The 27,079-nt window shown below is 38.9% G+C and overlaps 1 protein-coding gene across 2 annotated transcripts in view; it reads right to left on the bottom strand.

Moving 5' to 3' along the window:
* Positions 1-5,366: 5,366 nt before the first annotated feature.
* LOC105453706 (transmembrane and TPR repeat-containing protein 1-like) overlaps positions 5,367-27,079 on the bottom strand; it is a 122,718-nt gene continuing 101,005 nt past the window's right edge. For both annotated transcript variants that reach the window (XM_011695870.1, XM_011695871.1), the window contains exons 11-15: positions 18,971-19,111; positions 16,289-16,488; positions 15,964-16,099; positions 8,445-8,574; positions 5,367-7,212 (exon numbers count right to left, since the gene is read on the bottom strand). In XM_011695870.1, the coding sequence (XP_011694172.1) occupies positions 7,027-7,212; positions 8,445-8,574; positions 15,964-16,099; positions 16,289-16,488; positions 18,971-19,111 (793 nt within the window). In that variant the 3' untranslated portion in view covers positions 5,367-7,026. The remainder of the gene's footprint in view (positions 7,213-8,444; positions 8,575-15,963; positions 16,100-16,288; positions 16,489-18,970; positions 19,112-27,079) is intronic.

A 27,079-nucleotide genomic window follows, 5' to 3' on the forward strand; every position in this document is an offset into this window, starting at 1 on the left:
TCGTGCTGAAATTATTCAGCTCATTTAGTAATTAACGCGAAACAAAGGAAAATCGGGTTACTTTCCGTAGCATGAGCAAGTGCTAAGACGGTCAACGACGACAGTGAGATCCGTGAGACGGCGAAATTAAAAGCTGCCACAAAATATATACCGTCCTTTCCTCTCTTCGCCGTGACATGCGCTTTGAATCTGGCGTGTAAAGGCAGTTGCTGCAGGCTCCTAGAGACGGTGTTTGGATGGGTCTCAGGTAGCTCTGACGGACCCGGAAGTTTAATTACGCGAAGACGTGACAGCCTCCTGGCGAGAAACCAGGGAGAGATACAACCGTCTGACGTGCTTCGGTTCATCCTTGACCATTTCGTTTCGTATACGTTTGACTTTACGTAACGTGCAATAAGCGCCGCACGGAGGAGGAAGAGAGAAAGGGGATGGAGGGATCTTCGACTCGGGTGACCGAGCAACAATATTTGCTTTTCGGCAAAATTGAAATCCTACAGCCTCACTTCGCCTGCAGTCGGTGCACAGATACACGCGTAGATAGAATATAAAACGCTCCTTTCTCGAGCGTGGAGGCGAGTCCTCCGCGTATCCGCCAAAATAGAGTTTCGTTTCCCAAATCGACTTTTTGATACGGCGCGTACAAACTAAAACTGAAAAACGTACAACAAAAATATTGTTGGTGATTTAATCGGAGCTTCGCGTGTGCAATCCAGCGAATTTCACTCCCACACCCGTGGAATTCTGCAAAGAATTATATAACGTCGAAGTCGCATGATTTTCTGTTACATAAATCTGCTGATCCGAGCGGAAGAACGGAGCAATGAATCGGCCGTTTACGAAACGCGCGCGTTACACAACTGCCTAAAAATTTATTTATAGCGCGGCGGTGTGTGCGTCCGGCATTAATATCGGAAATAGATTTGCATATCGTAAATTTCGTTGCGGTAGCTGTGTAATAAAATAATAAATTTCCCCCTCGCAATTACAATTGCGTATTATTTTATACTCGAATACTCACGCACGTGGCGACGTGTAGAAATATATTTCGGGCGTGGGCATCGGCACGTCGAAATATCGATTTATACGACGGCTTCGAGCGAATCTTTTCACTCTTTGCAATACGCGGTCCATTCGCATCTACTCCGTGCCATTGGAAATTCCTGCCGTATACTTTTCAAGACGCTATCGCGCGACGTTCGTCGCGACAGAAAGGAAAGCGTTCGTCTTTCGGGTTTGGTCACCCTCTCGTCCATCTTACCCGCCCGGCAATAGGGGGATAAAACGGTGTCGAACGAATAAAAACCTTCGAAGGGCATAGTGACCGACAAATAACGTACGTATTCGATACACGTAGGAACACGTTACGATGATAAAAAAGAAAAGGAAAAATAACTTAACACGCGGGGACGAGGTACATATATATCCACACTCTTTTCTCGAGCCGTGTATACTGATTCTTCTTCTCGCTTCAACATGGGCAACTTGTCCCTACGTGAATCTAATACGTCACGATCCACGGAGGTTTCACAGGGATAGATAAAAATAAAGCGTCCGGGACGCGGGGTCGCGATTTAATATCGCGGCGCTTTATCCCGGCGCTCGTGCACGCCTCCCAGGAGAGTTTTATCGTAACGACGATGCATCATGGCTATGCATGCAGCGGGATGGAAAGTACGGGGGTCGTTAATTTAACCGGCCGATTGTATTCGTACGTAAATCCGCTTTACACGAAGATAATAGATCGACGGGGCATAGTTGGTCAAGGATTTTGCGCGAACCCGGGCGTAAATAATGCGGGCGTACATCGAAAATGATTTAATCAGCTTCGCCGATGATCTCGGGGTATCGATGACGTTAATGATCGATACGCGGAGCATAGGGGATGAATCGAGATTATAATATCCGACATTGGAACGCGCGCCATTCCTCTACTCGGGCCGACGGCTATTGTCTTTCATAATAATACGCAAGTCGGATCTCCGCGATGTTAGCTGTCGGCTGCATGTCAGGCACCGCCGCCGCCGTTAAGCGTCACACGTCAACATTTAAAAGATCCCGGGCTTCAGGGGCGGAGGGTTAAGGGTCATTAGGCACGAGGAAGGCGTGACCTTTGTGTATCCCGGGACGTTCGGAGCGAATACGGATCACGTAGTCGCACTCGATGCAGCGGGACCGTACATGCATCCGTTCTACGTTAGCGAGCCGTCACGATGCGCCCAGGATAATGTCCGGATTCGTATTCCCACTTGGTTCCCGGATCATGCAGATCCATCTGCCATTATCGGCAAATCCGCCTATCGAAAACGTGATAGCCGACTTTCGCACAATGTAAATCAAACCGCGCTGCTCGGTGCACACAATGCATCTATAAACGCTTTCGCTTTCTTGTTACTGGAGACATGAGATGTAGAGCCGATGAAAGTTGATCGCGCGAGTTTAAACCACAGAAAAGGAATAGTTGGTCCCGCTGACCATAGAATCGGTGCGTGCCCCTTTAAGCGCTTTTAATGGTACGAAAGGACGTTATGATATAAGAAGAATTTTGCACAAGTTCAAAGATCTCGGTGAAGAAAAGCAATTTGCTAGCACTACGTGACTGAAATGCGGTATACAACTCTTTTTAGAAAATCTCCAAGACCGACAGAAAATTTCTCGACGTAAGAATATCGTGTTAGTTCGAAATTGTTATTACGTGGTAAACATTTTCTGGTATGTGTATAAATGATGAAGCGCAGACAAAAATAGATTACGAGGTAATAATATAAAATTCAAAATTTCCATTTTTATTCACACACCTCTTATGTCGACATTCCACGGTGGCGGCGGGCGTAAGGGTTATTTCAATTGTGGCGCACTTAAACCGCCGGCAATTACCGTTAAAATTACACGATACTTACCGGCGCACCGAAATTCTGCATTGCGGCGGGCTCCATTATTTCCAGGCGTTGCCGACTATAGAGTGAGAGTGTTAGTACGCGCTCATTGTGAGCCGAACATAATGCCAGCGACTCTTCAAAACCACCTGCGCACGGCTTGGTAGATTTGCTCAGGTGTGTGCCGGTTATGCGCGGATGCATGCATATATATGTATATATTCGTTCGCAAAATGAAAAGAATCGCGTACGATTATTTATTTCGGTCTGCGGCGACGACAATTTGCATTTCGCTGATGTAGATGAGAATGTCTGTGCGCGCAGACAAATTTATTACTAAAACAAAAAATTTTATTTAAATTCTACATGTCGAACGAAATTCCTTTAAATTGCAATATTTGCATGACGTAGAGGTGAATGTAATTTTCAAATGATTCTCGCAATTTAAGCAAATGCACCGTGTTAAAGATACTAAATAAACAGTCTTTTCGGCGAAGAGACATCTGTAACTGCGAGATACATTATTGCGATTCTAGTAACAAATACACATTACGCACTTAATGAAAATTATGACCGCGCTATCATGTTAGTTCCGGCTAAAGTTTGTCGACCTATTCTTGCCATGCCTGTGGGAGGAAGGGCGATCTGTAAATTTACCGTAGCCTGGTCGACGAGACCGCAATTTTGGCCGGACGGCCATAATTAAACGGGGGAAAACTGGATAATTGATTAGGTATAGGTAGTCTGGAATCGCCAATATTGTCGGATACCAGCACATAAATCAAGCACACGTGGGTATATATGTATATAAACATACACTTTATTATGATAATTTATAATTGCTGTATTATTCACAATGAGTATGAGTAATAACGTATCGTAATTAGATATACAAACTGGTCTATCGAGTAGTAACCTAGACTAATCAAATTGCGGCTAATTATACACGGCCCCACGTTCAATTTCTGATACCGAACTTCCGCAACTTCAATACCGCGAATTTTCCAATTTTGTATCTTTGTTTTTAAACGTTCTCACTTTCGTCAGTGCTATTAAACGGATCGATAATGCTATATTCATTTCCACGAAACATTCCACCCGTTCGTATGAGGATAACACTAATTGGCTGTTGGATTTGTCGATCGGCCAAACGTCCTGATAGGAAAAAAATTGCTACGATAAAAACAAAATATATTGTAATATATATCGAATTATATTCGCTAACATTTACATAGAAAGTACGGGGCTCAATTCCTGCAGCTATATGAATTGCAAATTATTTTTAACCGCCGGATCCTTTTCGACGTTTAATCACCATTACGTAATATCACAAAATTGTCTTCGCTAATATAGCAGAATAGACGTATCTGTCACGGGTAATGTAATTTTTATATATGCGCAACTACGCTATCTCATGGAATTCATAATGAAATGCAGTGGTGCTAGATGCTTATTTTTCCGTTAAAATTGGAGAAATGCCTAAGGCTTAAACGTACGAAAAATAGAATACTCAGCTCACTTCCATCATACCTTGTATTAAATGTATTAGCCTGCAAGTATTTTATTTCTTATCTTAGCTAATGAGCAACTCTCCTATGACCTCCTATCATAACAGCTTCATTCATACGGTTCTTCGAGGAACTCTCTTAATTCCTCATCTCTTAGTTGTAATGATAGTATTATGCTTGCGCAAAATTGATGCAACTCTGATTGACGCTGGCCGATTAACGCATAATTTATATATATCATGTTAACGTTTTCATTAATAAAATTTTTTTCCAATTTGACCGATTGTTAAAATAGTATAATAATCAAATTTATTCATCTACGCATAAAATTAAAAAATATTAAGTATGGTTCACATGTTATGACTGATATTATTAAATGCAAATCAACACGAGAAAATTGATATATTCTATTTAATGTTTATCACAAAGCGCAACACTGGAATAAAAATATTCGTGCTGGGAATAACAAACAAGAGTCGTAGACACAGAAAGATATAGTAACTGAAAATGTAACTTCATACATATGCATTACCATTTCCATATACCATTATAGTTTAGATCTTATTCTCGTTTCGTTGCATTTTTCCCACTATTCGCAATGTTCTGCGAAGTACCACAGGCCGTAACCGGATGGCCAAAATTTATTTACTCGAGTTTGTTTATAACGATATTACATGACAATAATTTATAGTAGAGAAGTTTAATAAGCATCGACAAAACGTTCGATGTAACATTTCTTTTCTGTATACAGGTATATACATTGGTCTTCTATTAAGTTTCGACAAGGTTTTTCGCAAGTATGTACGTAAAGTGACGTACAAATAATTATAATTAAAGTCCGTCACATTATGTAATGATATTAACAGATTACCTTTTATTTAGCTTGCTAGACAGTTATTTGATGAATATTATATTAATCGCAAAAGAATCGATTTAATTTTATAAATTACTGTAAATATTCCCAGCAAAATTTCAATCAATTCATTGGCTATTTCAATATTACAATCAATGTAATAACATAATTTTGATGTTAATATCTAACCAATGTGCGCGTGTGTGTGAAATTACATGAGTAATCTCTTTTATAATGAATTCATAAACGTTGATAAGAGAAACTGTCAACTGAGAATTAAAAGTCCTCTTTACGATATACTTGCAATAAAACACTGCCATACCAAGCTCATCGAAGAATGTATTTCATTAAAATTATTTGTTTCTTTAATTTTCATACAAAAGCCATACCAAACGCCACAGATTAGCGGCACATTCATTACCCTAGATTGGCACCGTGTATTTACGTGCGTAAAATTGCGTATCTACGAGAGAGGAACACAAAGTATGATCCGAGAAAGAGTCTCAAAAGTTAAATACGTATTCTCTTCTCATGCACTGTGCTATTGTCATTATTATGAGAAAGAGAAAATTTGACGCTATGATTTTATTTTCCGTCTACAGCTTTCATCCTCGGCAAAAAATATATATATAATATACTATGTCTCAAACAATATATATGTATATGTGTACGTATGTATGTGTGTGCATACATTTGTTGATAATGAAAATTATGAACGTTTATGAGTACAAACTCCTTAATAGGGAGATCGAGTTATTTTTAGGATGACGATCCACTCATATCAAATATTTTTGAGATGACTATAATTCCGCTAAATTGTCCATATTTTTGTCAAGATATTTGTCATAAATGTAATCCTCAATTTTTATTACGATATTATTTGTGTGTTGAAATATCTCGTATTTCTGGTATTACATATACAACGGCAGCTTTATCGCCTCGTCGGGAAACGGACATCGTAAAAACGTTGAAAGCACACACGAGATACAGCAAATATTTATCGAAACACGTCGTACATGTAACTATATTACCAATTACAATTATCACGTTTTTCAAAAGTATAGATAGATACACGCTTGAACGCACACGACTTTATGTCACGTCTGATTATGCGTTTAATCAATACGCGATAAACTTGGCATAATCGTTCGTCGCACACGAGTTAATCGCTCGAATCCTCCCTTGGTCCTCTCTCGTTAAGTATTCTTATGATGAATTTAAAAGTGGCAAAATAATTTTCAAGGAATTTAATTCTAGCATTCAATTCTCACCATTAGCGCACATTGTCATTTGTCCTGGCGTGAACGATTTCAGAACGTTTTATCCACGTTCGAAGCCAAAGTTACTCTACGGAGCAGGCATCTGTTTCTTTGCTTTTTTTCTTTTATTTATTTTTTTTTTTTCTTTACTCATTAGCGACTTTATATTTCTTCGAAGAGACCGCGACTCGCGTCGTCGCTGTCCGATCGACAGGATAAACAGGATGCCACGAAGAACGCGAGGACACATATATATAAACGATAACGATATATGCATACCTTCTTCCACTTCGTTATCGTGATTGATCCGCGACAAGGGTCGGGCTTGCGGGGGTCCCGGATTAGCACACAAACACGGCATACGAAAAATATTCAGGCATTCCACTATAATAGGACTCTCTTCGTCGCTGACGATCGTCGGACGAGGCTTGCTTACGCGGTCAGAGCTGTCGGCGCTCATCTCTTCATCTCCCACGGCCTGTTCTCAGCTGGCGAACGAGCAGAAGGTAGACCCGTTCCCCGATCGGGGCGGACTAAAGCGTCTCCAGAAAATTCTGTACGAGCAGGGTGGGCGCGGTCACACGCGCCTTCCCTTTTCTTGGCTGTCTACAGGCGCGCACATTACAACGCGGCGCCCGTTGCAGCTGTTCCGACTTGTTGCTGTCTTGTTCGAGTTGCACCGACACGCTGGCCACGCGCGGCCTCGAACATCCGTTCTCCTACAACAGACAATTGCCGATGCTCTAGCGAAATTTGCAGCGATCTCTCTCTCTCTCTCTCTCTCTCTCTTTCCCCATGATTTACACTTTACAGATTACCGCGTCCGTCGCCGCCGCGCCGCGCGCCGGGGCGTATGCATATACGGACGGTAATTGCCGCGTGGATGATAACTCACTCTATATACGGATCGTGACGAATGCGAGGTGCTCTTCGACGAGCGTCGATATACGAAATTTAACGTGATATTAAACGACTGTTACACAGTAGGAGAATACGCAGTTGCGAAAGTTAAAATAGTAACACAGTAATGATGTAGTGCATTAATTAATTAATATCATCGCCTATGAATATAGCGAGAGAGTACATGAAAATCTGAGAATATTAATGCTGAATATCAGTTCAAATATACAGAAGTTTCTAGTTGAACTAAATGCAATTTCAGAATTATGTAGCTTTCGCAAATTCTACTTACTGCCGTACGTCATGCTTTCAGCCATGGCTGACGTTACTTTTGCGTAAATATTTCAAATGCTATCGTGCCACTACGATTTACAGTCGGTTTTGATTTATGATTTATGTATACGCGGTCAAATTTTAAAAGTATATGCATGCGTCTATTTGTATGCCTCCTCTGGCATACAAATAGACGCGCAAGTTCGTTGAACGTATAAGTTCGTTGAACAAAGAAGGGAGAAGGCTGCATTGTTCTCTTTGCGTGACTTCAGAAAAATATTCATTTATTTCTGAAGCTGCTTCATAAATGTTCCAGCAAAAGGGGTAGCTTAACGATTATTATCAGTGTGCACGTGATAATCACAAAAGCGACTTAATCCACAGACAAAGTGATAAGAGGATAATGTGTGGCTAAATGTGCAAGTACTTAAATCTTTAATGAGTGGAACAAGTCGTGCTCGAGGGTACTAAGTTGAAATGAGAGCGGAATGATGAAAGACAGAGGGAAAGAGACTAAACGGAACTACATCCATTTAATTAGAGTTATGGCCATACAACGTGACCAAAGAATCTTAGTCAGGTACCCAATATAGAAACAGTAGCGGGGAAAATCAGAATCGTACATCGCGTATCGTGCTAGTAATAAGTTTTAAGATTATCCACTTTGATAGACAAAGGCCCATGAAGATAGCAGATGGTGGCAAGAGAAACGGCGAACTCTAAATCCGCAAAACTTTGCCACTATACACGCGATGCTCGTATGGCCGAAACTACTAACCGATATACAGAGATTCCGTTGATGTTGATGAGTCCTTTGACGAGACTCGCTTTGTAACTCCCACGCACGAATGTACAAATCCCCGCGATAGATGAAGCCTCCTCGTTTCGCTCGTAACATTAAATGCCATCTGAAACAGAAAGGAAAATAAAATTCCACATTGTTAGCATGCCACACAATTCATATTTGTTTGCTTTCGTGTAAAATTTGTGTAAAATTATGTTGCATAGCGAGCTGTATATTCCGTAGGCAAAAGCGTTTTTTTTAGAGGTCCATCTTTTATATAATATATTATATCTTATATTATAGAAATAGCATATTATATTTTATTATAGAAAGGATTCACAATTGCTGAAGAGAATAAAGATTTATTTCCTCTTTAAATTGAATCTCTCTCTCTCTCTCTCTCCCCCCTTCTCTGCTTGAAATTCCTCAGTATCGATTTTCGTGCTGATGTAGTACCCGTGTCATTATTCAACATCCGTTCTCACCCTCCATAAAATAAATTCGTAAGTGACATACCCTTTTTTACGCGTCACTTGCGCTCTAAGTTCATCCGTGGTCTTTCCACTCACGCTCGAGCATCGTATTTACGAGGCGTAAAAGAGAGGAAATTGATAGACGAGAATGATACAAACGTTCGCGATCTTATATCCACGTATATTTGACTCGTAAACTCGGCTATGGTATATTTTCGATAGCTTCGATGTAAAATATCTATACATAATACAATTTTTGTTCCACTTTAGTCTGTTTATCTTAGAATCGTTTGATTATGATCGCAAAAAGAACAATTTATACATTAATCAATCAAGCTGCAATTTGTTATGTTCGAATCGTTACTTGAAATATCATCGATCGATACACCGAAATAGCGTGTACGAAATATTTGTATACTTTTTTTTTTGTCAAAACTAAAACGGCCGCATTGCGACTCTTACAGGTTTACAACTCACGTAACGCAGAAAGATACAGCTCCAATGCGTCGTGCGTCATAGACGTAATATCGCATAATTGTAACTCAATAGCTTTCTCTCGCAAGCGAATGAATCTTGTGATGTCAAAGTGAACGCTGTATTGTGTCCCTGCTGCACATTCAGTCACCCGAATAATCCTGATCGTTATCAAGGCCGTAACATTTACGCGGACGCAGTTAGAGCAGGTTCGAAGCATTGACAATACCAGCGTTTTCGTACCGGTTAATCGAACGCGTGCCTATGTATATCGAATAGCTAGCTTCACCCCTCATCCAGTATCAATGCCGATATCGACCCGCGCCAGCGACAACGTTGACGTTCGCCTGGTCCGAGCCGACTGTAATCGCAACGTGACTTAGCAATCTCACGTGTCTCCGAGCACATCGGGTCAGTTTGAAATCGCTCGTGATCGATCGTATACGTCCTACTGGGAGATAGTCATGTTACTGCAACATGCAGTTGCACCAACATGACCAATTCAGTCTAAATAATATCAAAACAAAAACACAGTAGTTGTTAAAAAAGTATATCGGAAAAAATTCAAAAAACTACGGTATCACTGTTGACTTTTTTTTTTTAACATCGAAACCAGCACAATTTTGGCAAATCCATGCGGATATTAAAATATAATAAAATCTTATGTTTCTCTCTAAAGCAAAAATGAATACCGCTGTGCAAATACCACTTATGATTTCGCTAGAGGATTTAAGGATTAAAGTTTTGCAGAATTAAAGTTTTGCGGTGAGTATTGTTAAAGCCAACCGCGAGCCCTTCTATCTCGGGCGGACATTCGCGTGAAATAAACTCTAACTCAACTGTGGTTGTAACGAAGTGGTAACGCGCGCGGCTATACCGCCGGTCATATCGGCCGTTCGGTGGTTCACCGATAGAACCGGATGAAACACGGGCGTTCCATGAATTATAAAATCGCTATTTACAGCGAAAGATAGAGGCCGCGTTCGGCTGGCAATGGTCGCGCGCGAATACGCCGGTGTAATATCGCATCCTGCCTCGCGGAAAGCGATAGCGGCGAAGGTGAATCTAAAATTATTGCGACACACGCGCATTTCTTTCACGCGTCCAAACTGTTGTTGCAAGTTACGTGAGAGATCTCGACCACAATCGGAACTGTTCGTCACGATCGTAACGATGCATCGTTACGGTTCGCGATTGCCAGCGAAATTGGCAATACACACATCTTTTGCAACACACGCGCTTTCATCTCGCGTTTATTACGAATGTTAAACTTCAAAGAAAAAACAAAAAAAGAAAGATTTGCGCGGACAAACGCGTTGCGTTTCATCGGACAAACCTACCTACGGCGATATACAGATAGCGTCGGTAAATTCTCGATTTATCAGTTCGTTGAGCGCTTAACGCAACGGCGCGCGGTGCGACGACGTTACCGCGCTCGTGCCATTATCTCCCGTACAGTGGCTTTTCTCTAAATTTATATGTCTGATAGGAAAAAACAAGTGCGAGGAAGAGGATAACTCGATAAACCTTCACTGTAGCCAGCCATTCGATTAACGTGTTAATCTTTATTCTAGATGTTATTTTAAACGATTCGCCTGCGCGCTGGAACATATTCATTTTGACTTTAGCAGGAGTTACAATTACGAGATAATTTCGTTGTGCTTAATGAAAGTTTTAAGTTAACTTTGCACGTTAATTAATGAGCCAATAAATATTTATCTCAATGCGTACGCACCACATGCGCTTCGATTTTCAAATTATTTGAATTGGCATAATTTAATGATAGGCAAATAAGTAAATTTGAACAATATAAATGAGACTATATTTCAAAATTATTTTCACATGCAAGCGTATACTTTCGACACTCGCTGCACGTGACTTTGCATTTTACAGTAATTTAGCCAAATGTTTTGAAAATGAAATATTTTGTAGAATTCTTTAAATGAAATGGAAACGCATTGGACAGAAAACATTTGTACCAAGCGATTTCACATGCGATGATCAAACGATTTTAGCATATTCACGGAGAAAATGCGCTTCTAAAACGTGACAATAATTGGCGATATTTTCGGCAGTTATAATCTTCTCTATTCAATAATAAATAATGTATTAATTGTCGCTGCTGTTAATTTAACTATAAAAAATTATTGCTATAAAACAAATGATTAATATATATAATTATAAAATGTTGAACATTTCTTTTTATACATTTACAAGTTTCCGCGAAAATTATTTTTGCGAACGAACACAATGTTTATCTCATTATCAAATTAATATACTGCATAGCGTTATAAAGGAGGATGCCCACGGTATAGGGGGGTTTCTGCCTGGAGATATACCCTCTCAAATCGGTAAATTCAATTAGAGTATGATGAAACCTATTGGCCAATACTAAATTCAATTGTTTCATAGGCAGGGAAAGTTGGGAAAATCATGTTTGAAGTTTTCCAAGTCGGGCCAATGTTGACTCTTATTACTTACGATTTATCAACGTTTAATTCGTTGAAGGCTAAGATATTTAAACGTGAAAATTGCTTTATATGGATTTTGGGAGTCGCAAAATTTAGATCTAATGTTAGATTTTCGAAATTCAAAATGGCGGCTCCAGTATGGCGATTAAAAGTAGAAAATAGATAATTTTTATGAAAATGGATATTCTAAGATTTTTGAACTCGTTGAATCCAAATATATCAGAATTTTAAAATTATTTTAAAAATGTCAAAAAAAATATTAAAACAAAATAAGTAAAAAAAAAATTAAAAACAGAAAAAGTAAAAAAAATAAAAGAACAAAATGAGAATATATACTCGCCACCTTTTCGTTATTTCTGGATTCAGCAAAGAGCAAGAGTAGTAGCGTTTATTTTATAATAAAGAAGAGATTAATCTTTTTTGGTTCGCCATATTGAACTTTAAAATTCTGATACCATATTTGGATTCAGCGAGCTCAAAAACCCATATAAAGCAATTTTCACATTTAAATACCTTAGCCTTTAACGAATTAATCGTTGATAAATCGGAAGTAGTTAGAGTCAACATTAGCCCGACTTGGAAAACTTTAAACATGATTTTCCCAACTTTCCCTGTCTATAAAACAGTTGAATTTGGTATTGGTCGATAGGTTTCATCATACTCTAAATGAATTTATCGATTTGAGAGGTTGTATCTCCAGAACAGAAACCCCCCTATACCGTGGGCATCATGCTTTATTAGCCGTAAGAATAATTAAATAGTATATTTATATGAATAAATTTGAATATAAACTTAAATATATACATATCTCTTTTGTAAAAATACTTTGTAATAACAAGTGAATACAAAAGAAAAATGACACTGAAAAAAAGATTATAAGTATCCGACCGAGTCATTCTTCATATTTTCTATAACGTTCACCCTAAGCACGAACACCCTGTGGAGCATAACTCCATTGTTAACGACAATGTAGTGGAAAGACCTTCGTCAATGGCTGAGAAAATTGCGTCCAAAGACTATTAGATTTTATCTCTGTAAGAAACCATGGTCCATCTCGATGACTTATTGAGCAAGATATAGCATATTTCATAAGAACTGAGATAACACCTTTTTCCAATCTTCCTGTTGTCATAAATCGTATGAAAATTATATCAGTTTTTATTATCTTGCACGTTCTATCATATGAAATAAATTAATTATTTTTACAAATAATTTTATTTAAAATGAAACAAGATATTATATTCTAAATGAAATTATAAATGAAATAAACGTACACTGAGAAAACTCTCTAATATCTTATTTACCTAATTTTATAATAAAAAAATATACGTGTTTAAATATTTTTTATTGTACGAATATAAATATATAGTTACTTGTCTGATCTTGTGAGTATATTAGAAATATCTGCAAGACTTACTCTCTAAATTTTTGGAGTGAAATTTCACTCTAAAGAGTGAAAATACTGCCACTCAAGTGGCCGAGTGACAGTATTTTTGCTCTTTTGGAGTGAGATTTCACTCTGTTGGAGTGAGATTCACTCTAGAAAATTTAGAGAGTACATAAAATATTTCATAAAAGATATATTTTCATTGAACTACTTGATAGAGAGAGAAAGAGAGAGAGAGAGAGAGAGCAACTGTCCTAAAATAGTATCGTAATATGTCACACGTTCAGTCGGTGGTTTCCTCGACAATGTCAATATCATATTGTACGTCCATAAAAGCGGACGGTGGACGAGATATTCGATATCGAGCTACGTGCCGATCGCGACACTTAATTACTTCAGATCGGAAACGGCGTGTCCCGGAGCGAGGCACAAATGAAACCGTGACCCAATCAACGAAAACCGCAGGCGATTTATGAGAAATTAATCCGACCATCGCGTACGGAATGGAAAGCGGAAATATTGGGAGCTCGCCTCGGCTTGGCTTTAAATAAATGAAACGTGAAGCACCCTCGCGTTATAAAAAGTTTGCGGCACGTTTTCCCCGTTGACGACGACGCGATTTGAAATAATATAATTAAACAAGGTCACTGTACTGCCGTTTACGGGCGTCGGTTTGAATAATGCCTTTCAAACTCCGTCTCGCACGTTTATTGACGGACAAGAATATTCCGAATGATATAATTCTTCTACAACTGCAGATTTGTTCTGTCGCCATTGAATGGAACATCGAGCGACAAACGTGAATTCCTCGTTTCTAGCAATGTATAGTTCATATACTCATTGCGAATAGCATGTAAGTTAAAAGCATATATGTATGTCCATAAATTGCCTGGTGAATTGATCAATATGACGTGATAAAATGTCATAGGTTTAAGATAGCTTTATAATTCCTTTTTTAACAGAAATTTACAGAACGTAAACTGTTCATCTGAATTTTCTAAAAACGCAAATTATAAGGATAATTACATAACACAAAATAATTGCTCTATTTCTATTTGTGGAAAAAATTGCATTCAACGTTATTACATTACTTGGCATTTACTACGTGTAAAATACTCAGCTCCAATGTACAAAATTTAAATGGATATAAATACAACAGGTAGCGGAGCAATTATTCGTTAGTTTGTATTTATCTAGATCTCGTGTAAAATGGTAATTACCTAGATCTCGTAAAAAGGCAACAGTTTAAAGTTTCTTTCTATTTTCCTTCGGCCACTACGCAACTATATACTTTATGCCCTTTACCCCCCCAATCCGTTACGGGCTGCGGGGAGATTTATATTTGCATTTAAAATTCGAGCGATGCGCCACATCTGTCAAACGATGCATATTGAAATTTCGCGTGTGGTAGCAACATAGAGAGGAGAAGAGAGAGAGAGAGAGAGAGAGAGCGGTTCGCTGCTCGACCGCCTGTCCGCCGGCGCCTCTCCGAGCGTTGTTTCTCCAAAATTTAACCCCCTTTCGCCCCGTTGCTCCTACATCCCCCGGGCCACGCCTACGTGCCTATCTCTGGACTCTGCAAAATTCGTATACGTTCGGGCGATTCGCTGCCGCGGCTCTTCGTTGTTGGCAAGCCCGTCGAAATAAAGAGAGAGAAGGGGTAAGAGAATGAGAGTGAGAGTGAGGGAGAGAAAGAGAGAGAGAAAGAGAACACTAACTACAAAAACAGCGCGAATCGTCGCTGGCAAATTTACCGTGCGTGTTTTATAGGCGCTATTTGCACACAGCAGGACGCGGGAGGATTACAGTGCGAGGGTGGAAAAATGGGCGATGGGGTGACGGCAGTCGCAGCGAAAACATGGGGACCAGCCGCTTGTGCGCCCGTTATCGTATAATCTACGTGTGTACGTAGATGTGCCGCGTACATAAACGGCCGATGGCGAACTCGGCCGTCGAGACAGAACGATCGCATCAACTCGCGAGACAGTATCGAATCTGTTTTCGTTTTTTTTCTCTCCTTTTTTTCAATTTTTTTATTTTATTCTTCGATTTATTTCGCGTGAAATACGAAAATCGCGTGGAATTTTTAATCAACCCGCCCGGAACGGAGAGATCGAGTCCGAAGAGATCGTCGGAAAAAAATTGAATTCGTCTATTGATTGCGAATTGACGTGCGCGCTAACGTACCGAGTACTTGCCGCGCGAATAAGCCCGCCGCTCGATTCACGCAACACTGTAAAGCCCATCTGAAATTGAAAGGATTTCCGCGCGACGGAGCCACGCTTCGTCGCATGCACGGAATTCGTAACACGTGGAAAAGCTCGTGTTTGTACACGATCTCGCGCTGTTGCCGAGGAAATTACGAATTCGGACATTACGTTGCGCAAACCCAAACTAGAGCGATATTCTCCGGACTATGTAGATTTGATGCTATTTTAAGTAATCCGAGGAAATGGATTTGACGCGACTCTTTCGCTCGTTTTAACGCGTTTTTTTTTGTGCGAATTAGGTTAGATGCGTGGAAGAAAACAACATGTGATGTTATTCTCATAATAACCTTTATATATACATATATATATATAGGTATATATATAGAGTATGTTTTTTGGAAAGGAGTTTCGAGTCCCACTTTCCCAGTTTGTAATGGCGACTTTATACGTTCCAGGAATATGTACGCATACACATGCACGTGGAATGCAAATGCTCACCTGATGATGAGCTGGTGTACTCTAGACCACTGACCTCGCGACCTCAAAATCCTGAGCGTACCAATAAGCGACGGTTTGTGCGACGAAAAGATCTCCATTGCTTTGAAATAGTAGCGGAGCGAGGGCAACCACTTGCCTGAAAAGAGACAAAAGCAAGTTTTGCCGCGAGTGTAAATTTAGGGTTGCGATCATGCGAACTGCCTGGGTAACTGCTAACTCTGACGAGATTGTTCTATACTTTCGCCGACAAGTAGTGCTTCTCCTCTACCCGGGATTTGAAGGTCTTCCACTTGCTACTCTGAGCTTATTTCATTTAGCAACTCACCGTTCTTGTATAACCAGTAAGCATACTCGGCGAGGGCGTCCGGGTTTCGTGGCTGTAGGTGAATTACGTGCCTCAGGAACTCGCCTGTTGCAGGACCGGTTGCGATTCTCGCTAGAACTCTAAATGCCGGCGCGTATGCCGGATCCAGCGATACGCATTTTCTTAGCATCTCGATGCACCGCTCGGTTCGATTTGTTCTTCTGAAAGCAGAATTTTACGAACGTGAAGTATTTTGTACAGGCGCGTTACGAAAAATATTATTTAATCTGAACAACTTTTAATACACAAATTCTTACATATTTAACCAATTTGATTCTTTTATAACGTAAAATTTTTCTATACGGAATACCAAATAAATGATATTTGAACAACATGCGTATCAATTTCTAGCGTATTATATGTACACAATCAGTTAATCGAAAGATTTCAATGGAACATAATAAATGGGTAAAGAAACGTAATATAATTGGAAGATTGCCATTTATTATTCTTAACTAGTAATTCGATTCTAATTAGCGTCAATTATAAAATTCCATGCATATCGTTCGAATAATATTATTTAATCACTCAATACCGATCGCGCGCGCCGGTCTCAGTAATATCAACACGAATATTTATTTCTTGCTTGGGTCGCTTTTATTATTCGATGAAAATGCTACATATTTCAAAGTAGGTTGATAGGCCGGTAAAGGCTCGGCCGTTGAAAAGACCAACGGACAAGGACATTTACCGCGGTAAATTTGGCGTTCCCGTACAAATTGAACGGCAATTTCGCGAAAGCGTCCGGTTGAATTATAGTCGTGCGCTTTCATGTAATCGACTTTACGCCCGACAAAAGACTCGGTAATTGTCAGAGAATGCCGACGCCAATAATGCCGATCGACAATTCCGTTTTTACTGTTTACGCCTGTAGTTTGAGCGATACTTTTTACCAATATCGCTCTATCGATCTTTTCATCTGATGGAAAGGGGAAATATTAATCGAGATAAAAAAGCGGTCATGTGAACGCATATCCGTCTATATGTAAGATATATCTTAGATTAGCTCAAAATATATCTCAAAGGCAGGTTTTTTCCACAAATTTTTGTCGTATATTATATCCTATGCCATTATATTTGCTAATCTTTACGTGAATCATTTCTGGATCGCGAGAAATATTTTATGCTACATAAAATAATGTGCAAATATTTGAAAAAAAAATTAAATCTTTGCAAAAATGGATACCTTTTTGAACAATGAGGGTATATTTTTAAAATATATATATGTTTGTATATTATATTATACTTTTTGTTTTTAATTCTTTTCAGTTTTTTTTCTAATTGATCTGCGTATCATATTTCTCACCAGAGAATGAAATGGTTGGAAACCGTCGTTCTATATAATATCACATTAACGATATTTGAGAAATACAAACAAACAAATTGTGTAAAATTCCAAACATTTTCATGAGAAACAGCAAATTTTATTTATATTTCTACATTTTTAAAATAAATAATACGAATAACATTCAAATAATATATTCGCGATAATAACGCATATTTTCTGTAATCAAAATTCTCTGTACGCAAAAACATGTGCCTCACGGTTCACGCGCACATACAGTTATTTTATTTTAAAGAGAATCATCTTATTATAGCACACGTCGTATGTGCACTGATTTATCATTCCTGTATCCAATATCTGTATATTCCACGTTAAGTTATTGTATAATTCATTCAATGCGCAAATACATATACATCATGTAAAATCAATTATAACACAAATATGTTACGTTATACCAATAATATAATAAAAACAAAGCTAAAACATATCGTGGTTTCTCGTGTTTTAACGATATTATATTACAAAATGTTACGCTGATATGTTATGCTTATATAAGATTGTTATGCTTATATAGAAAATCGTTATATTAAATAGTTGATAGATAATTATGTTTGATTATACATTGAATTAAACATTATAGAAAATAGTTGAGTTGAATTTATTAAAAATTTTTTCGTCTATGCTATATAAAAATTTTTTTAATGAAAATTAATTGCAAAAACAATTCTTTTGTTTTTGTGATTTCTATTGTTTACGTTAATAGAGATAAAAATGAAACAAATATTATAAATAAAATATATAAACAATATATAATATATATATATATATATATATATAAGTAAATGAAATATCAAAAACATTCAATTAGTTGTATAAATATTTTGGATATGTGCAGATTTCAAATAAAATTTCTCAGTAGAAAAAGGAAGCGAAATAAATGAGATCGCTTGTTTTCACAATTTACGCACAATAAACGGAAAATTGTTCCACGCACGCATCGGTCGGCCGCGTGTGTCCTATTTCTGCCTTTAATTAAATTTTAATTTATCAAGTAGGAAGACGTTAATTAAACTTTAATTTTAACCATGCCACCGGAATTACAGCTCATGCTAAATTTACCGTCGGAAACGCGGCTTGCGCTGGGTCGATAACCCGTTGATATAACGGCGAACTAGGAGATGGGGAGATACTTTTATCATGCAGAAGCGCCCAACGGTTTCCTAGTAATTAATTGACGATGGTGCAGTTCATGAATTGTACCGATGGCTAGACCAATTGATTAAACAATATGAGCAATTGATAATCCGCAATGTAATATAATGCACCCTATTCTCGGAGAGAAAGTGTTTATCACTGACCTGTACAATCGTCCGAGATTATAATGCGCATTTACGTGACCAGGTTGAGCGTTAATTGCTGCTAGAAAATGATATTCCGCTTGATCGTCTATCGTGAGAGTTCCAAGATTATTATGTGCACTGGCGTACCCTGGCCAAAGCCTGGAACAAAGGAAATTATACTTTTATAACATTTAATTTTTTATTATACACACATATATATATATATATATATATATATATATATATATATATTATATGTTCACATCATATCCTCATATTGTATCATATAGTGTGAAAAGAAATAATGATTGATACTTCTTGAATATAATTTTCGCAAAATTCGCAAAGTTTCACAACTGTGTTCTTAATTTACTCACTCAGTACTTTATCATATCGTATGTACCGATTATTATAATAATATGAAGTGTTATTCTGTAATTTTTTTAAATATTTTACTGAAAAATTTCTGGCAGTTATACAAACCGGTGTGAAATTACTTAAATGAATCATAGATCGCGAACAATTGGAGAATTAAGGGAAAAGAATGGAAGAGAAGAGTGAGTCGGCTACAAAAAAAACAGAACGCGAAAGAAAACAAAAGGATAAATTGAACAGACCGCGCGATGGAGGCTCTACAAGCGAGATAATGGATCGGAATTACCCCTGGCCGAATCCATTAGCCTTTGATGGTGTCCGTCATTCTAACGCTAACGGAATAGTATTTCCGGCTACGAATCATCACTGAATGCATTTTTAAAACGTTTGTCAAAAATAATCCGGCAGATAATTAGTCAATGTTCTTATTTAATAAATGCAATTACTTGTTAGAGAGCTTAATTTACATTATAAATAACATTGCAATAAATTTAGGTCGATCTGTTTTTAGTTTTTTTAATTATTTAAAATTGGAGAAAATTAAATTAACTCCGCAGAGAAGTACTGTTGGCACATTTATATACGGATGCTTGCTCTCAGATTGGTTTCCAATATCTGTCACTAGAATATATAGAATTTCGGGTTTGAAATATTCTCATATGCAAACATATTTCACGATCGAATAGTACTCGTAAGATATTCTAACTGTGAGACATTAAATGAAATTGGCCGAATCGGCTAGCCGCTAGAGAAAACTAGAAATTGGATGTATTACATATTGCGCGCGACTTTGGCTCAACGTCAAGATGTATCGGAAAATATTAGAAGAGAAAGATATCTACCAGGCAGAATCCAAGGTTGGATGTTCCGTATAGCGGTATAACGGCCCGGCAGGGGTTACTTCCGAGAGCTCAGTAAGGAACCGTCAAGGGCGAAGAAAAATACGGAGATAGGATTCGTGTAAGAGTTACACAGCGGAATGAGAAAAGCGGATAAAAGTCCAAGAGGAAATTCAACGCTAGACCGATAACACGGGGGAAAAAAGGAAGGATAACTCAGTCAATGTTTTATACGCGTATACTCTTGGCGAGAGTCCATTTCCGTATGTGCATTTGAATAACAGATGATTTAATTGTTCTTGACGGAGTTAATACTTTGCGAAATTTGATAAGATACGTTCAACGGGGGGAATTGGGTGAGACATCATTTTGTCGTTCCACGAAATTCTTCATCGAGATGCAGCGCCGGCGCTCGACGACGAAATGGAAATTTTTCGTCGCAAGTCTACGACGCGATCTCGGTTATAGGTAGTTATCAAATTCTTCGGAATTCCTACCGCCGTCTTAAGATGCAGACATGCCTTGTACCTTGGCTTCCCTGCCTCCGAAGAAAGAGGATTGCGTAGAAGGTATGCGTTGCTTCCGTCGGGGATAAGTCACAATCCGTGAAAATACTAAGAGTGTGTCTGGGAGAGTGAGAATACAAGGCAATGGAGGACGACGAGGAAGTCTATCCGAGTAGTAGGGAGCCTTGCATGCCTTCCTCCGAGAAAATTCGGTCGGAGGATCGTGACGGATTCAGAAGTTGCTAGAACTCGGCGCGGCTCGGGGAAAAGCGTTATTCTGTCGAATACGGCGGGAATTCTTTCGTGAAGAATTGACGGAAGTTGCCGTTTAACCAAAGTGAACATCCCGGGAGAAAGCGTCGTTGCGTGAAATCTAACTTGTTTGAAAGACGTCTTAATAGGATCAATTAGGAAACGAGAGGAGCGAAGTAACCGCTCGTGACGAAGAAATCGCTCCCGAAGAGATAATCTGCATGTCCTTCAAGCGCAAGTGTGCCGAATGACACGGTTGCGGAAGAACCGCAGCCATTATTTCGCTGCGAAAGAAAACTCCTGTTCACGCTCGATAAACTTTCTTTTAAATTTCAAATCTTACAAAAATACCTCCATTTTCTCTTGACTTAATTTCCTATTTTATTTCAGTTGAAATATGCGATGTTGAATTTTTCTTTATGTCTGTACATAATTCCGTAACAATTTCTACAAAGTCAGTTAGTTAAAACTTCTAATTACCTACATCTCCAATTATATATCAATTTTGCTATTTTAATTATCTACAAAGATAGTAGAAAGAAATTGTTGTTATGCTATCCCGGTCAATCTCTGGAGTGATATTCGAGATGCGTTGCACGTTTCCGAGGATAACTTGGGATCGAGTTAAGAGAAAATCAATCAGCTGTTTCGCAAACTTCGTTAAAAGTTTTCACGTGTGTGCGCGCGGATGCTGCGGGATGTGTTCCTTGAAAATCACGGCTTAAAAGAAAGTAGTTGAAGAGAACGTACTTCGCGCAGCGGGTTGCTTTGCGAATCTTTTTGCAGTGCATGTGATTAAATTGTCGCGTCTTTTATGCTTGGACGGCAGGCAAAGCGTTTGATAATCCCGGATTTTCATATCTCGCAATCTACATATAGGCTATATCAGGCTTGCTTCGTTGCCCAGTCCCGCAACATGTTCACTACCATGCATGTGCAAAACAACCTCGGGCTAGTCGCCTCTATAAAGCTGTACAAAGTTTTAATGAAGGCCATTTTGTCGAATGGCTTAGCTACACAATTTTTCATTTGGCCCATGACACATACACATACACACAAAGCGCACCTAGCAATCCATTTGAAAAGAATCAGTACAAAACTTTAAAAATAGAAATTTAAATATACTAAAAAATACTGTATCATTGCATGCCTACAAATAACTTGTGTGGGAAAAGATATGGAATAAATTACCATTTACATAACGAAAAAAAGTACAAATGAAATTGTTAAATATACATTTGGGTATAAAATATTTTATATAAAATGTTGGTTTTCATATAATACTATAAAAAGACCTGTATTAAAATAGAAGGCTGGATTTATTAAGTAGTATTTTTACAAACTTTTCTGTTTTTTAACAAAAATATGCTAATACTCTACTGAATGATTTGAATAATGAAGACTTAATATCGAGAAGAATTGCTAATTATTGGATCGTATAAAGTAGAATCGTAAGATCAGTATGTTATAATAATTAATCGAAAAGTAATTGGCCACCGAGGACTTCTTCCCTTCCTTGTAACTCGAGATTCTCTCATGCGACGTGCGGAATATGTGCTGTCGAAAACTAGTGTAAAAGATGGAACGCCGTACAGTGGTCTCCGGAGAGGGACGCAGAGAAACCTCGATATTTACACGTCAGAGGTTGCCACCCCCGTAAAGTACCCAGCGGGGTGCCGCGTGCCAGGAGTGTCTCTTTATTGGATAATAAATAACCTGTTTCATTTATAAGAAGGAGATAAAGTGTGGTAGACTATGTTCCCCAGATAGATCCTTCCTCGCCGACCGCCTTCCCATGCAGCATCATTTCCCGGAAGTTGAAATTGCCAAGTATACGAACTGTACACCGAGTACTGTCTAACATTTATTTAATACATCTGACGTGACGGAGTTCTTTTCGCTATCAAAAAAGTAGATATACGATAAAGGAGAAGAGACAAATGTGTGAAACATATAAATATCTTAACCAAGAACTATCGTAAGCAAGATGCACTGTAGTAAATTTTTCTTGAACTTGTTACGATTTCACAAACTTAATCATCCAATATAGATAATTATAAAACTAAATATATAGTAACATTTTATTTTAACGTTGCTACAGAAAAGATACAGAAAAAGAAATAAATTTATTCTAAGAAAATATATTTAGAAAATATATATAGTTTTATGTATTCTTTAAATATACATATACAAATTATATGAGAGTGGAGAAAGTATTCCAACATTGATTCACGTAATCAATTTTTTCTAAGCAATAACAAATAAATTGGAATGCATGGCGAAAGAAAAAAAACAAAAAATTGACAAACTCTATGATAGTGTAATATTTAAAAACGTTAATTTAAAATAGTTTTACAACGCGCGTTTTCAATCAGAAACAGAATAAAAAGAGCGGTGATTTCAAGCATCGATGCCATAAACTAAATTTAGATTCGAACACCGTGCTCAACGAAGTCGCATCACAACTTACCGTTGGTGTTTCCCGTAAAAGAAAGCTCGTCTGCGACTAACCTAAGATGGCTTAGTTTTTGTAAGATTTTCCGTCGTAATTTTCGATAGACTGACTTTATGGTGGCAGAGCATCGTAAAGTTAAGACAGCGACGATGCCAAGCATTTGAAGATTGAAAGAGGAAGAAAGATAAAGAATTGGATATAAAGAAATGTGTATGTGTATATACATATATATATATATATATATATATATGTGTGATATAAAAATATAATTAAAATTAATTTTAGACCGCGCGTTGCTAGGACACCGCTCCCTATAAATATCTCTTTGCGAATGCGAAACTATGACATGAGAGCACCGCTATGTTGCACCGCGAAGAATCGATGAGTAAACTACAGACTCGCATTGCTCGCACGTCGGAAACGTCGGTGGATAAATTGACCGCACGGCTTCCCTTTTCATAGCACCCTCTACATTGCAGGTTCATTGTATACATGTACGTTTCACGTTAGCTCAATACGCTTCGATCGATTCGATAGATTGTACTAAGTTTCGTCGCGAGCAGAATAATTATACGTATAATATGTATATATGACAAAAAAAGTAATAATATTGAATATTGACATTTCAATAACATTTTCCATAATACTCTCTAAAATAATAGTAATAACATTCGCAATCAAGAGCATGGCTAGAACAGCCATCAGTCTTAGCATGGCTCTTACAAGCCTTAAGATAATATTACTACTCTAGCTGAGAGTCATAAATACGCACGAGCTTTACCCTCGTAAAGCATTATTAAAATCGCAATACTTAGGATACAGCGAACGCTACTAAACAACTATACGAAGTTTCTCGTATAGCTGCAGCCTTACGCAACGCAACCGCGTCTTATGCAAACTGAGTTATGGTAGCTTTATTCCATTATTTTTGTACTGAGCACAAGAGAGTTCCGCTTTACTCGTTGAACTAATAAGTATGCTGTGCAATGAATATACACAATGAACTTTTTAATAACTCTGGTCTTTTCCATTTATAGTTTTTACAAAAAAAAGTCGACGATGGAAGATCTGTGTAAAACGATTAAATGTCAACGCGAGGGTTCTCATTTCGATAAAAAGATAAATCGAGCGTAAAAAAAACCATTAGTATTAATTGAATAGCTTTAACATTGGTTCTTGCGAAATGCACTCGGGGAACAATATGCCAGTAAATTATTGTTAGACTGTCGATATTATTCAGGCGAGGCATCGCCATATAGCCGCGCGCGACTCGTTTCTGAATGTTTCCTTCTACGAGCGATTGTCCCGAGAATTTTTATTGCGGATCAGCGTATTCAAGGGATTTCCTTCGCACTTGATTTACTGCGAGATACAGAACCCTGCACACACCAAGCGTGGTTTTATGCTCCGGGGCTGAATAATAGTAAAAGCACGGCGTCGTAAAACTGCAATCAAATAATGCATTATCGTAAATATACGGCTGTATAATGTCCGTGTAAAATTCTGATGGTTTATATATCTCGTCCACGGCCGCGGGTATCTACGATCCAGCAACAATGCATCACCTGAAAATGGCGCGTATCGCGATGCTGGTTTCGCCACAAATCACAAATAATGATATCGACTATAACCGAAAAATTTTTAAAGCCGATGCACTTTTAGACAGCCGAATTTCCACGGTGCTTATTTGAATAAGTTCTTTTTTCCTATTTTTACGCAGAGCGATAAATTTTTTTGAGATTCAAATAGTGAGAATATGTGGAGTACTTGTTTACTCCCAAGATTAATTTGCTCTGAATTCTTTTCTATATATACAAAAGAAATGTATTTCTAATTGTAGATGCGCGCGCACATATATTATTATTGAGACAAGATTAAAAGATTAAAGAGATTAATTATTATTTTTTATACAAACAGAAAATACGCAAAATTATACGATAAGACAGATCTGTTAATAATAAGATAAGCAGAGAGTATCATGAAGTTTTAGTGTTTCGTGGCAATCGACCGAGAGAACGAAAAAGCGGGCCGTTGGGGAGTAACGCGACTGTGTAGCTAGGTACCAAAATAATCGGAAAGCGAGAAGAGAGACGAATGAAAGAGAGCGAAGGAATGCATTTTCACGATACGGTCTGCTTTTCCCGGCGAATGAAAAGCAAACAGAAAAGTCGCGTCTTACCTCGATTCTATGACGTTCTATCGACCGAGTATGCTCGCCCCCTTCTTTCTCATTTCATTCCGCCTTCCTCTTTATCCTTCGCTCATAATTCTCAGGACACCTCGCGCCATTCTTTCCACAAATGCAATAAGCGCTACAGAGAAAGAGAGAGAGAGAGAGAGAGAGAGAGAGAAGGAGAAAAAGAGACGGGAGCGAGGTGAGCCTTGGAGTGGAACACCTCGGGAGAACTCTATGTTCTTCCGGTGACGCTCAATTATTACTTGTGCACGGACCGGGTCAATCTCAGGCTACTTTAAATTACTTACTCGACGCGATATTCCGGAGGGAGCAGAAACTTCGTCGTGGCTCTCCTCGGGGAAATTTCGTACGACAGATCGAAAACTAATTCGTCGCGCGAGGATCAAGAGTAAAGCGGAATGTTGGAGAGCAATGAACGAGACGACGCGAGATGCGAGAGACGCGGTAGAAACGCGAGAGATGTACACGAGGAGGGTCGAGCCATTATTTTCGGAGCGGAGTTTTATGGAATCGCACGTTAGGCGATACGGCCGTAAAATGTTGTTTCGAGTAGGAGGTAAACGAGAGGAAAGGCGGTCTTTCGCCAATGTACGGACCCAGCAGCATCGCGTTATGCGTTCGGCTGAAATAGCGAACGACGCGATGATGTGGCGCACAAAACAAGCGGAGGAAATTGCCAGTTAGTTGAAGGTTCGATTTTTCAGAGCCAATAATAGTCGATCTGCAGGACGCGATGCAGCGTTGGTAACGAAAAGTGGTGGAAAAGGGGAGCTAGACAGAGAGAGAGAGAGAAAGAGAGAGGGGGGGAGGAGGAAGGGAAGGAGAGAGAAAGAGAGAGAGTGAGAGGTAGGTGCGACCTGCATAGAACGGCTGCTAGAAAGCTCGGCGTAGGAAATGAGATCTACAAGTGAGCGAACTGGACGAGCGCGGGTGTACCGCCGAAATGCAATTTTCATCCGGCTGCAGTCGTCCGCTTCTGCAACGCGCGCAGCGGCTGCAGCTGCTGTCACGCCGACCAATTCTCTTCCCCCCCTTCGCTCCTCTCGTCGTTCACATCCCTGGGTTTTTTTTCCCGCACCACATCACCATTCCCTCGATATGTTTACCGGACTGATTGCATTCGCGTAGACAAATAATCTGATATTACGATGAAACAATCCAAGCGCGATGTTGCGAAATGCACGTAGCGGCTCGCGCATGGTAAACGTGTACAGAGAACGGCGACCCGATTTATTGGTACACCGCAGACGATTGCCCGATGATGAATCGCATGACACATCGCGAAAGTACACGCCCGCAGAAGTTTAAAACGAGAACGCGTTTATTTTTCCAACAGACGATTTTTTGCGCCGCTATGACCCTTGTTGAGCGTTTCTTGTGCCGGACGGGATAACGAAATTCACGAAATACACGTAGGGCAAAAATGTGCAGAGAACATAGACAGGAGCATAGAAGGAGATGTGGAGAGCCAGAGAAAGAAGAGAGAGAGAGAGAAAGAGGAGA

The sequence above is a fragment of the Wasmannia auropunctata genome, unplaced genomic scaffold (assembly GCF_000956235.1).
Source record: "Wasmannia auropunctata unplaced genomic scaffold, wasmannia.A_1.0 LD335996.1, whole genome shotgun sequence".
Classification (NCBI taxonomy): Eukaryota; Metazoa; Arthropoda; class Insecta; order Hymenoptera; family Formicidae; genus Wasmannia; species Wasmannia auropunctata.